The sequence below is a fragment of the Entamoeba invadens genome (assembly GCF_000330505.1).
Source record: "Entamoeba invadens IP1 unplaced genomic scaffold scaff_1105074725183, whole genome shotgun sequence".
Lineage (NCBI taxonomy): Eukaryota > Evosea > Mastigamoebida > Endamoebidae > Entamoeba > Entamoeba invadens.
In genome coordinates this window covers 1,131,293-1,144,479 of record NW_004443692.1, presented here as the reverse complement: position 1 = coordinate 1,144,479, position 13,187 = coordinate 1,131,293, and the positions used below count along the sequence as shown (strand labels likewise).

The 13,187-nt window shown below is 33.3% G+C and overlaps 8 protein-coding genes across 8 annotated transcripts; 2 read left to right on the top strand and 6 right to left on the bottom strand.

Annotated features, from left to right (window-relative positions):
- Positions 1-131: 131 nt before the first annotated feature.
- EIN_186840 (serine/threonine protein phosphatase PP1 isozyme, putative) lies at positions 132-1,145 on the bottom strand (the record flags this gene model as incomplete). The annotated part of the gene is made up of 2 exons (XM_004260970.1): positions 132-631; positions 719-1,145. The coding sequence occupies 2 exons, from the start codon at positions 1,143-1,145 to the stop codon at positions 132-134; spliced, it is 927 nt and encodes a 308-aa protein (XP_004261018.1).
- A 397-nt stretch (positions 1,146-1,542) lies between these two features.
- EIN_186830 (40S ribosomal protein S13-2, putative) lies at positions 1,543-1,989 on the bottom strand (the record flags this gene model as incomplete). Its single annotated transcript, XM_004260969.1, has 1 exon — positions 1,543-1,989. One exon carries the CDS (start codon positions 1,987-1,989, stop codon positions 1,543-1,545), a length of 447 nt encoding a protein of 148 aa, XP_004261017.1.
- Positions 1,990-2,341: 352 nt separating this feature from the next.
- On the bottom strand, positions 2,342-2,692 carry EIN_186820 (hypothetical protein; the record flags this gene model as incomplete). The annotated part of the gene is made up of 1 exon (XM_004260968.1): positions 2,342-2,692. One exon carries the CDS (start codon positions 2,690-2,692, stop codon positions 2,342-2,344), a length of 351 nt encoding a protein of 116 aa, XP_004261016.1.
- Positions 2,693-4,102: 1,410 nt separating this feature from the next.
- Positions 4,103-5,947, bottom strand: EIN_186810 (serine/threonine protein kinase, putative; the record flags this gene model as incomplete). The annotated part of the gene is made up of 1 exon (XM_004260967.1): positions 4,103-5,947. One exon carries the CDS (start codon positions 5,945-5,947, stop codon positions 4,103-4,105), a length of 1,845 nt encoding a protein of 614 aa, XP_004261015.1.
- A 573-nt stretch (positions 5,948-6,520) lies between these two features.
- EIN_186800 (hypothetical protein) lies at positions 6,521-6,910 on the top strand (the record flags this gene model as incomplete). Its single annotated transcript, XM_004260966.1, has 1 exon — positions 6,521-6,910. One exon carries the CDS (start codon positions 6,521-6,523, stop codon positions 6,908-6,910), a length of 390 nt encoding a protein of 129 aa, XP_004261014.1.
- A 578-nt stretch (positions 6,911-7,488) lies between these two features.
- EIN_186790 (hypothetical protein) lies at positions 7,489-8,781 on the bottom strand (the record flags this gene model as incomplete). Its single annotated transcript, XM_004260965.1, has 1 exon — positions 7,489-8,781. One exon carries the CDS (start codon positions 8,779-8,781, stop codon positions 7,489-7,491), a length of 1,293 nt encoding a protein of 430 aa, XP_004261013.1.
- Positions 8,782-9,713: 932 nt separating this feature from the next.
- EIN_186780 (hypothetical protein) lies at positions 9,714-10,295 on the bottom strand (the record flags this gene model as incomplete). The annotated part of the gene is made up of 1 exon (XM_004260964.1): positions 9,714-10,295. One exon carries the CDS (start codon positions 10,293-10,295, stop codon positions 9,714-9,716), a length of 582 nt encoding a protein of 193 aa, XP_004261012.1.
- A 1,548-nt stretch (positions 10,296-11,843) lies between these two features.
- On the top strand, positions 11,844-12,982 carry EIN_186770 (26S proteasome regulatory subunit 7, psd7, putative; the record flags this gene model as incomplete). The annotated part of the gene is made up of 3 exons (XM_004260963.1): positions 11,844-12,105; positions 12,175-12,548; positions 12,611-12,982. The coding sequence occupies 3 exons, from the start codon at positions 11,844-11,846 to the stop codon at positions 12,980-12,982; spliced, it is 1,008 nt and encodes a 335-aa protein (XP_004261011.1).
- Positions 12,983-13,187: the final 205 nt, after the last annotated feature.

The window sequence follows — 13,187 nt, the reverse complement described above, 5'->3', positions numbered from 1 at the left end:
AATTCTAAAGTAGTCTTACTAATAAATTGGTTTGAAAACTATAAATATAGTTTATTTTTTATAAATTATAATATAATTATAATATATCTATATCTATATTATATCTATTCTAGTAAAAAAAAACTATTAAATCAAAGGTAAATAAATTGACATTTCAGATTTTGAGGGACAACAAGGAGTCCTGCCCGATTTTTCATTCCTCCACTACAACTAAAGACAGTTAGACATTTCTTTTCTGGGGAAAATTTAAATCCGTCGACACACTGATGGCCTCGACACAACACTTTTAACCCATTTGCTTTCAAAAACACATCCAACACATTATCATCAAAGAAGTACGACACACCCCTCACTTCATTGCGTACAAATCCTTTACTATTCGATGTGTTTGGTAAATTTGGAGCTATATCAGGGGTAAGGAGAGGGTCTGACCATACCAAGTCACACAACAATCCACTCGTTGGTATTTCAACAGGCCGTTTGATGTCTCTGAGTTGTTGGAGACTCGACAATTCGGGGGATATTCCTCCGTGGAGACATAGCATCGTCTTCGACACCAAACAACAGAATGGGAGGTACTGGAAGCTTTTGAATATAGTTAATACTATCGATTTGTCATAGTACAGTGCACCTTTCTGTTATCATACATGGATAATAAATTTATTATAAATAAACTAGCGTGGCTGTGGTGGCGAACACGGTAAACAGACAGACAAACATTGGCGCAAAAACGAGTTTTTAGTGTTCGATGAGACGTCGTAACTTTCGTGGTTTCCTCTCAAAAGAAAGATTTGCTTTGGTGATCGAATTTTGAGCGCGTAGAGCAAACAGATGACTTCGATTCCAAAATCGCCTCGATCGATATAATCCCCCAAAAACAAGAAAGGAGCAGACGGCAAAGTCGTTTTCGTTAATAACTTTACCATGTCAAAATATGACCCGTGGACGTCGCCAACTATATTCACAGGCGCGTCAAGTTCAATTAAACTCGGCTCTTTTTCAAATACTTGTGTCGCACCAGTCACAACGTCTACTATCTCTGATGCAGTCAACAGCGGACCTTCCTGTCCTTTTGTGAATGAAAGCAATTTTGTGATTATTGACGCTAAGTAATCCATTGGTATCACCACGTTCTCTTCTTCCATTGTTTATTTCAGTTGTTTTTTACTTCATATGAAAACAGTCCGTTATAAATGCTAAAAAATAATTAGAAAGTAGAATTTGTTGTATTTATTATAAAAGAGTTATACTTAGTAGTTATTTATATTAGCTGATATTCTTAATAGTTTTTTGGACAAAAAGCACTGAAAACGATGGGCTAAAAATATGTTAAATCCAAACGATGAAATTGATATACTTTTGACAAGTGAATTCCTCAATTATTAATAATCAAAAATATAATAAATATAGTATATTGTTAGTTAACTATAAACATTAATAACACAATTAAAAAATATCGTATAGGCCTTAAATCCAGGTAGGAATAGTAAAAATGTTATAAAAAATAGTTAAGGACAAAACAACCAAATCTTGAGTTAAAACTTAAGAGACGATAGCGGAAGCAGTGTTAGCGTCGTACTTGAATGAAGAGTCGACGACCTTAGTAGTCTTGTAATATCTGACGAGTCTGTGGATTTTGGATTCGGTCAAGATCAAATGGTACTTTGAAATTTTATCCTTCTTGTTTCTTTCCAAGTGTTTTCTGATAGAGACGGCTCTTTTCATGAGGAAGTACAAATCCTCTGGGAGTTTTGGTGCAAGACCAGCGAGTTTCAAGATTCTCAAGACTTTTGAGCCAGTAATGCTCTTGACCAATCCAATGGCCTCGACATCTCTCAAATAAGCGCCGATTTGTGATGGTGGCATACCCTTCTTCGCCAATTTGCACATCTCTTCAATCACCTCCAATGAGGTCTTCTTTTGCCACGCCGGTGCGGTTCTACGGTATGGAATACATCTCCTGCTGATACCTTTCCCTCTGCTATACATTCTACTTGTCACATTCACTCTTCTATTCGTGGCAAAACAACAAACCTTCCCATGGCTAAGACTCGGTGTAATTTCTGAGTCCTTCCTCTTAAAAACCCTTCTCAACCCTTTTTCTTCGTCTTCTTGTTTAACTTATTCTATAGTTGTTTTACTAGTATACTACTAGTTTATATTTTTTTATATAAAGTTGGTGTTATTCGATTGTATGACATCAGGATGTTATATTAGTTAATTGATTAATTCTCTTATTATAATTTTTAATTAACAAAAAAAAAACATATATAATAGTAATGGTATTATAAAATATAATAAATAATAAAAAAGAATAAATGTATTACAGACAAGCGTACAATTACTTGAAGTTCTTTGGTTCGGGCGCCCTGTGATCGAACATCTGCTGTGACTCCGTCAAATTCACTCCGTCTAATTTTTCATCGATCAGTTCAAACTTTTCGTGGTGGGTTCCATCATTTTTGAGATTCTTCCCGTTACCCAATAACGGGGATGTGTTCAACACGAGTGGTGGAACGATAAAGATACACCCCAATGTGAAGAAAAAAAGGAAGTAATAATCCACAAGAATATCTTTCATTGCAACACAAAAGGCAATGATCCAAAACAGCACTGCGAACACTGTCGATGTATACACCAAACTTGTTGCGTTAATAAATTGTTCTACTTTAAACTCATTGACCTGTTTCATCCACCTTTATTGGTTTATGAAATAAAGTTTGAATAACTTTGATTAAAAATAAAAAGAATGAACAATTAATAATACTATAATAATGGTTATCGATAGAAAATGGTAACTGGTTTATAATAAATAAATTTTTAGTATTTATAATAAATACTAAAAATATCAATACATTTACTTTACAAATAATAGTATAATTAATAGTAAAAATTCCAGAAAAACTAGTTTGGAGTTGTATTTCTGTTAACACTCAATTTGATACGAAAACAAATTTGTTACATACGGACAAAGTACACGTTATTGGTGAGACTCACAACTTGGTTCCAAGCTGACGGTTTCAGTTCTGTGTTTAAGTTCTGGGACTTCACAGCCAGAGAAATCCTTTTTGTGAGAAGCTACGAAATTTGGGTCTGACACAATAGGGTTCTCGTCCCTTGGGATATTGTTTTCTTTGCGGACTATCCTTCGAAAATGAAAAGTCGGACAAAAGCTGTCAAGTCAGTCCAATGTATTCAACACACCACGGTGACAAACTTCTTGAATGAGAAATATGGAAGTGCAATTGGTCTTGCTATGTCAGACATCGAAGGGTGTGTTTTTCAGTTTGCACTCTTCATTGGATTATTCACTCAATTCTTTCTTGATTCATGTAACTAGTAAGTATAGTTCTTATTAATTAGAATCTATACTTTTTCCTTGTGTCTGTAAAAAGAGACACCGCTGGCATTTTTCTGTCAGCATTTATTTTTAGAGCAATCTCAGAATTATTTTTTTGGATTAACGTTTCTGGTTCAAAACAGCAGTTTTTGTATTAAAACGATGGTTAACAAAAATATATTATTAATATATAACAATATATTGTATAATAAACAACTAAAATAATATATCGTTTTTTGTAGTTGTATTATTACCCAACTCAAAAGGAACGTTTTAGAATATAATCCGATGTTTTGAAGTTTTGTTGTTTTTCATTGTCAATTGACGATTAAAACCCGTTTTATCACGCTATACAAAACTGTTAGTAAACAGCAATCATCTAACCCTTTCTGCAAATTCAGGAAAGTTGATTTGTGAAGTCTCTTTTTTTCATTTTTGATTGCTATTTCTTGCTTTACATTTGCTTTTTTATAATGTTTAATTTTTAAACACAAATAATTTATTGATTATTTATTAAAAATTAATAATGGTAATAATTGGGTTATTCCATTGACTTTAATTTCTCATTGTAAACAATATTAATTATAATTTAACAAAATAAAGTAATTTATTATAATCTATTTTATATTATGGTTAAACATTTAAAAAAGTTACAAAAACATAAAGCACTGATTTCTAATTCTTTTCTGGATTTTCATATGTTTTGGATAAGCCCAACTTCGACTCTACACAAAACACTTGTACCAAAGAACAAAAACACACTTATTGAGGTAAATTATGGTATTTTTTGTAGAAGTAGCTTGTGGTCGCCCATCCAATAAACGGATGTGCTAAGAGCTCTTTAGCTGACAACCTTTGTTCTGGTTTGTAGTAGAAGCACTGAGAGACAAAATCAATGAACACGTTGTCCCAATACTTGATTCTTCTCAACCCCATGGCCCCATTGGTGACGGTTCTAAATAACAACTTGACGATTCCATCTTCTCTGTACGGGCTCTTTCCTTCTGCCAGCTCTTGCGTCACACACCCAATACTCCATATATCAACCTTCTCGTCGTACTCCTTCTGCAAAATAACTTCAGGTGCCATGTATTGCTTTGACCCGGAACGGGTGTGCGGCTTAGACTCGACGCGGGTGACAAGTCCGAAATCAATAAGTTTCACTCCTCCATTTTCGTTCATCAAAATATTGGCCGGTTTGATATCTCGATGTATAAAACCTCTCTCATGGATGTACGCCAACCCATTTAACACACTTCCGATGACATACGCCACGTCGCAAAGCGCAAACACATGATCCTTGTTCTTCACGACCGTTTTGACACTGCCTGCATTGCACATCGGCATCACTATATACACACGATTCTCATACAACCAACACTTCTCGATCCCAATCAAATACTCGTTTTTCCACGTCGCCATCCGCGCAATCTCTTGCCCTATTTTTGTGTATCTTTCTGATATGGAGTGTTTCAACACTTTTAAAGCAACAAAACGACCATCGCTCTTCATCTGCGCCTTGAACACCTCTCCAAACCCACCTTTCCCAACTGATTCCAACCGACGCAATTCCAAAAATGGATTTGATGATGTCACGTACTGCATCAGGTCGTCTTCGGGATACTCTTTCGGAGGGTCGTCCAGTTTTTCCTTCTTCTGGTACTTCTCGTTCATGTAATCGACCTTTTGTTGTCGTGTGGCGTATTTCTTCTTTCCAATGTACTTGAGCACTTCGCACAGCTCATCAAAGTGTTCCAGACATTCTTCGGGGTATAGCTCATCCTCTTCGACAAGCTGCATTGCATAGCTTGATAGTTCCGACAGTCTCCCGGCGTTCATGTCGTTTACAACGCGAGGTGGTGGGACAACTCTATGCCTACAATTTGAAAGAAGCTTAAACGCCTCTTGTAAGTCGTCTGGTGAAAGAACAAGAAGCACCTTTTTAAGGTTCGAAGTAATATGCAAAGAATTTCTTCTCGAAATAGTTACGGTTGAGTCCATCGGAATAATGATGCATGGAATAGCACATCTCTTGTACGAGACAGTGACAACTCCATTGTAAATAGTGAATTCCAAAGGGTCGGTTCTTCCCCTAAACGTACAGTCAAAAACCCTAATCTTCTGTCTCCAGTCCAACGCCAAAAAGTCCTTTTTAAAAAGTGTTCTGATGCTTCTTGTGAGTGCTCTAAAAATTGTGTAGAGTGTGTTGTGGTCACTCACGTTATTTGCGCGAATGTACATATTTCTCGTTGAATAAAATTCAACTTTGATAATGGAGACTTCTCCAGAACGCATGATGTATGCGCAGTCGAACATTGAAAAGAGTATTTCCTCGGAGGTGGGCCCATCGGGGGTGTGAAATGAATTTTCGGGATACACCGTAAGAGTACGATCGGAAAAGTTAAAGTGAAGGATGGAATGTGTCAGTTCCGTTGTGTGTGTCCCCACCGCGGCGTAGTAAAATGATTCCGAAATCAAGTCTGGTTGAATGGCTCGGTGGTCAACAAGGGCCATTTTTCTATTTTTTAGATTACTCTTATGTTTGTTCATTCCAACATACCTAATCTCCCGATTAATCATGTTTTTATTATTTCTTATAAAATACATTATTATTTTTTGTTTTTTTATCTACAAAAACTTCATATTCCCGATTTATTACACATTAATTGAACTTTTTAACACTTACTGATGAACTTATTTTTAATATCGTTTTTTTATTAGTAAATTTTATTATTGTTCTTGTTATTTAATAATTTGATTATTTTTATATAGAATAAGTATAGTAAAAAACACTTTTTTTATATTTTTTTTGTTTTTTGGGGCTTTTTTAAAATGATTAAATATTCATTATTTTTAATCTATACTAATAACTATAAATTGATTTACCTTCAAATTTGCACCCATCTCATAATAATACAATAATTATTATTGAAAAATTATTATATTTTAATAATTCCACCAAAAAAATGAATAAAAAAATAAAAAAAATGACTACACAACCCATAAAAAAAATATCTTTCACCAACACAAAATTAATAACAAAGAAACTTATACGAACTCAAGTGATTGACCACAAAAAAAAAACAATAGAACTCCTAAAATTAAGCAAAATAAGTTCTCGAAAAATCATAAAAAGGAAGAACTTTAAAAAAAAGCAACTGAAATTATATTTTTCAGTAAATGCGAGCGTTAGCGATATTTACATTGATTGTCTGCATCAACGCGTACCCATTCTTTGGTGTGAGTTACATGGAAAAAGAGGTCGCCGAGCAACGAGTATGTATGATAGAGACACAAATCGAACACTTGGAAGATGTTAGAAGAAATCTGTTGGATGCACTTGATGCCTCATACGAGGATTTGTTTAACGCTGGGTGCTCGAGGGCTCGGAACCATTTGAAACGCGTCATCACAAAATTAAGGAAAAGCGTCGTGAAGGTCGACAAAAGAATTAAAAAGACCAGACACATCATTAAGAAGGTCATCAAAAGACTTAACCCCCGCGCAAGAAACGAGGTCATCAGAAACTGCAAGGTCGAAAGAAGACTTATGCACAGCCATCTTTTCTAAGAAACTTATTTGCTTCTTTTCTTTTTCCTTTTTGGTAATTCATCCCTTTTTTCGTTCCGCTTTTGATTGGCCTCTCAATCTCACATTTTTGATATACCTCTCATTTTTGTTGTTTTTATTTTTTATTTGTTGTTATTGGATTGACAGACAGGTGAAATAAATGCTATTCATCGGGAAATGCCCAATAAATACAAAACACATTTGGTAATTCTTTCGAAGTATTATTTGAGAAAACAAGAAGTTGTTTTTTTCTTGCTTTTCTTTTCGGCATTTTATTTTTTGTATTACCATTTATTAAATTCTTTTAATGAAAACAATACAAGATTGGAGTTATTGCACAATCTCCCATTATTTTTTTTTCAAAATCAACTCAATTGTTTTATATTAAATATTTCTAGTATAATTATCATTAATTTACTATATTTTTTCATACACTAAATACTTTTGATATTAAATCATTATTAAACTATAGAATTAGTAAAATAAAGAAGTATAAAAATATTTAACGTGTTGTTTTTAAATAACGAATCATGTTTGAATCAACTAACTTAAACCATCAAATAAACTCATTAATTATTTCAGTGTTTTCGTGTGAATATTTCGTGTTGAAGGCATTGTGCTGCGGAGAATCTTTTTTCTGGATTTCCGAGGAGCATATTTTGCATGAGATCCACCACTTCTGGTGAGACCTTAGTGAATTTAGCTCTTGGGATGAATTCCCCCTTTATTATTTTTTGCACGAGTTCGGAGCTTTGCATTTTCATATCGAATGGGAATTGGGAAGTGAGCATCATATATACCATGACTCCGCAGCTGTACACATCCATTTTAGTACCATCATAAGTTTTTCCCGAATACAGTTCTGGTGGGGTGAAGATTTGAGTGCCACAAATGGTTTCCGCCCTCGAGTTCTTCCCAACCGTTCTTCCCAGTCCAAAGTCGGAGACTCGAATTTCGTACCCACTTCCTGTCCACATGACATTCTCCAATTTTAAGTCTCTATGAATAATACCTTTAGCATGGAGATACACTAAGGCTTCTAATACTTGTTTCATAATAAGTAATGTCACTTCCTCGGAAAACCCCGTCTCGTTGATATCTCGAATGATCTCTCCAAGACTATTCTGCAATTTCTGTTTCATCGCTGGGTCGGTCGTAGCCTTCAAAGTGTTTTCAAGTGTCGTCACCTCTTGTTTTCTTGTGTCTTCGTAGTGTTTGTGTGAAAGAATGATGGCTTGAAATAAGTTGCCACCCCCAATATATTCCATGACTATGTACACATACATTCGAGTCTCAAAAACGTCGTACAATTTGATGATAGAAGGATGGTCGACTTGTCTTAAGATGTCACACTCTCTTCGAATCAAATTGTCTTCTCCCTTCTCGCGCGCACTTGAAATGTCAATGATCTTCATCGCACATATTTTGCCTGTTTCGATGTTACGAACCTTTTTGACAACACCAAAGTTGCCTTTCCCTAAAAACTCCAAAAAGTCGTATTTGGTCTGTGCCCCTCCTAACTCGATCTCTTTGCGTTCAAAGTCGTTGTCAATAAAAGTGTATGTCACACATTTGTCTTTCATGGCTTTTGGATCAAGAAGAGTAATCTCGTCGTACACGCGCAGAACTACAGATTCACCTTTCTGGATGTGGCGTTTGTTGAGGTAAGTCCCATTTGTGGAAAGATCTTCCAACTTAAAGATGGCCTCTTTACCAATGGTCTCACGTTCAATTTTACAGTGACGGGAGCTAAAGTTCGGGTCAGTCAGTTTACAAACTTTGTTGTTACGACCTATTGTGGTCACACTCGTTGTGAGGAGGACGTTTGGGTATGTGGGGGTGAGCGATTTTAAATATCCCCAAGGTTCCATGTTATCTTTTGAGTTTCATTAGTTTTTAGTTCGTAAATTTGGAAAAACTTTTGAAAAATTCGAAAATTATAATACTCAATAATTCTTTTTATTACATTATAAAAAATAAGTTAATTTTTATTTGTTGATTGTGTTTTTTATTATCAACTTTATTGTTTTATTTAATTTTAGAATTCTTTTTGAGGAATTAAATTCTTTTTTGAGGAACCTCATTTTTTTGGGTTGAGGAATTATATGATTATCAGATAAGTTGATATTGTGATTGTATGTTGGAAACAGTAAGAGTGTTGAATTGTTATGACTATTGATAATAAGAAAATATTATCCACATAAAACATAGTAATATCTGAAATGATAATTTAATTGATGTGGCATCAATTGCAAAGACTTAAACACAAGTTGTATAAAATGAAAACAAATTTAATAAACCCAATTTGATCATTGAAATATATTTTAATTAATATAATTATAATTGTCAAAGCATTTTTTAAAAAATGATTAACACATATATAAAAATACAAGTAAATTTTGGACTTTGAAAAAATAGTTAAATAACTTGCCGAATATGCCCGCAAATAGCACTTGTGTTTGACACAATTGATAAGAACAAATAAATATTATTAACCACCTTTCCTCTGATTTTAAATTGGTTAATTTCCCAACATTTCATTGTTATACAAGTCAAATATTTCAATAATAATTTATACGTCTTTTCTAAATAATTGATCAGATACCACATTATTCAATATGCCATAAAATAATTTTGATATGTAAAAACCCGATTATTGGATCTATACAATTGTTAATTATTAAATATAACCAAATCATTAATTACTATAACGGAAATTTGTCATAAAACGCCTTAAGCAACACTAAAACATGATTTATTGGTTGCACTTTCAGTTGAATAAATACAAATAAACGGCCACGTCTCAAATTTGTGTGATATTCAGTCGTTGCTGTAGCCTCGGTTCGTTCCTTTCGAAAAGGACGCAAGGTTTTTCCTTGACCGCTTGTGCCAAAAATTCGCTTATTTTTTTCCCCGACTTTTCGATGTCATCTCTTTGAATGACCTGTCCGTTTGTACATACAATTGATTCAATAATTTCATGTGGGGCGGTTCCAACTTTTTTCGACTCAATAATCCATGTATATTTATACCCTAATTCTGAAAGAATGTCGATTAAAAAGTAATTCGTTTGTTTGATTCTATTTTTCTTCATTCTTTCAGTCGCAGTACTCTCTTTCACACCTTTTGATATTTCATCCTTCATTATGGAAGTGATCTTCTCCTCTACCATTTGCGAAAAGAGTACCGAGTCATTCACTGAAAAGGCGATTTGTGAGATGCAAACAAATGGAAGAGTCACTGAAGGTTTGACATTGCGCCGTTTAATCATCACTTCAGCATGCCGGTTGATTAAAACTATAAAAATCGCCTGCTCTAACATTTTCTGGTTCGTCACGTTTTTGTACTGCCGCAACCCACCGCGAGACTCGTGTGGCTTCGACATTTCAGTCTCTGCCTTTCAAGTTTCATTCAATTCATACAAATTAAACACTCTAGAAATGGAAATTCGTTATCATTTTTTTTAATATTTTATATAATATATTTGTTACTCGTGCTTGTGATACATGTTATTACAATACTATATAATGTTTTACGTGTTTTTAATTTATTTGTTAAATATTTAACATATATTTTTGGAAGTTGTGACTAACGAAAATCACATTTCAGGTGAAGGGCTGGTTCAGACGAGGTATATGTCTGATATTTTATAATTCAAATGATGAGAAAAGGTGGGAGTGACGTAAATTTATGGGTTTTCTATTTATAAATTTGATCGAAGTATTTATTTTTATAAGGAATAAAACATATAAACTGAAATAAAAATATTGGCACTTTCCCGATTTATTAAAAATACAATGAACTCTCATTAACTTAAACTAATATAAAATTGTTTTGATTTTGGAATTTGTGTTGTAAATTTTTGATTTGTCTCTAATAATATAATATAATTTATAATAATTATAATTAATTAAAGGTAATGTTTTAATTTTAACCATCAATTGAATTGATAGAGCAAAAATCAGTTATATTTCTTGTAATATTAAATCAAAAAGAAAAACACTTATTTGTAATAATAAATTAGTTATTATTACTAAATAATACAATACACTTTTGGGACAATGTTGATATAAACTACAATAATATTCATTTTCTTTGATAAATCCCGATCTAATAAATTTTATTTAAATAATATAAATATTTATATCAAAAGTGCTGAATGCCAAACAATTATATTAAATTTCTAAAAACATTTTCAACGTTAATGTTTGTGAAAAATAGTTTGAATAAAGCATTTATTTTCGTTTTGAAAAACAAAATGAAAACCAATTTCTTTCAAGTGTTTTTACAGAGTTTTTATTCGTTACAACGAAATTGTTCAAAGTTTGGACGCTATTAAGTTTTTTATTTATATAATTGTGTATATTATAAATTTTATATTAAATTTTAGTTTATTTTTGGAAAATATAAAATCCACTTTCAATATTCAATAATAATAAACAAGAAAAAAAATAAACTAAAATAAAAAACAAATACTTAATCGAATAATAAATTCTACAATGAGTTTTGTTAGAACACTGTATTACAAACAACAATAGTGTCTCTGTATATGTTTGTATATTAATAAAATTGTTGTGCATATAATTGAAATTGTACAATCAAAGAGGTCAACGAGCAAAGACTTTTTTATTATGTTTCGTTGTTATGGATAGACAGAGATGGACCACAACATTATTGAATGTATTTTGAATAAGTTTACAACAATCAAAAACAATATCTATACATCTGAATTTTTCCAAAATATTTCAAGTTCTAATACGTCATTAGTTCCATATCAATCAAAATGAGGTTTAAAATAAACTATAAATTACTAATAAAACAAAGTATCGTTATAATAGAAAAAGAGCTATACAAAAAGCTATTTGTGAGATAAAAAAAGTGAATATGAAATGGAAAAAAACTTCAAGAGGAGAATCTCGAAAAAGAAAAAGAGATGACTGAGGCATTAGAGAGTTCATACATCAAGAAAGTCATAGTTCACCCTTTAGTCCTTCTATCTATTTCGGACCATCAGACCCGTGCAGCGAAAGAAGGCAAACGTGTAGTTGGTGTTCTTTTAGGATTCATTCGCCGCGGTGTTGTCGACGTCATGAACTCGTTTGCCGTTCCCTTTGATGAAGATGAAAAGGATCAAATATGGTATTTAGATCATCAATACTTAGAAACGTTATATCGAATGACTCAGAGAGTCACTGGTTTGTTATAGTATAATTAATAAGAATGAATTATATAATACGAATGAATTAGAATAGTTTAATCAATAGCAAAAGAAGTGTTGGTGGGGTGGTACTCGACGTCAGACAAAATCAAGCAATGTGATATTCAAATTCATACTGTCATACAAAAATATACAGCACACCCGATCTATTTGACTGTCGACGTTTCAAATAATGTGTCACACGATTTACCAGTCCACTCGTACGTCTCCGCAGAATCACTCGCTACAACTCAAAACATTTTACTCCAACCGGAACTTTCACTTCGTTTTGTCCACATCCCAACTGACGTCAATTTCGATGAGTCTGAAGTCGGCGTCGAAAGACTTCTAAGGGATTTGCAGAAACCTACTGGAACCGTTTTGAAGCATGAAGTCCAACTGAAAATTGATTCCCTCAAAGCTCTTGATGAGAAAATTAAGGTTTGTTTTAATTACTCTTCTTGTATAGTGATGATTGAATATGAAACAAGACTTACAGTCAGGTGATGAGAGATTACTTGGCCGCGGTAGAGTCTGGGAAGATCCCCGTGAATCAAAAAATCATTCAAAATATTCAAGACATCTTCAACTTGTCGCCAAACATTGAAAAATATACAGAACAGTTCTCAGTGAACATGAACGATGTAATGGTCACCGTCTATCTCTCGAGTTTGGTCAAGACCGTCTTGTCGATTCACGACTTAATTCGCAACAAGAACGACAACGAATTTAAAATGCGACAAGAAGCAGAGGAAAAGAAGAAGGAGAAAGAGAACCCTGAGAAGGAAAAAGAAAAGGAAAAGGAGAAAGAAAAAGAGAGTGATGGGGAGGATGATGACGACGACGATGACAAAATCGACAATGACCAGATTTGAAAGTAAGCCAAAGTGCAGTATTGTTTGATGGCAATTTGAATAACAAAAATTGAATAACAAAATAAAATAATAACATTTTAAATAACATTTTTAGTGGATTGAGAAAAAAGGAATGGGAAACTGGAAAAGGTATATGGCCTGCAAAAGCACGAAGATATCGAGGTACATTGGATACACAATTAAAGTCAACGCATACGAAGGAAAG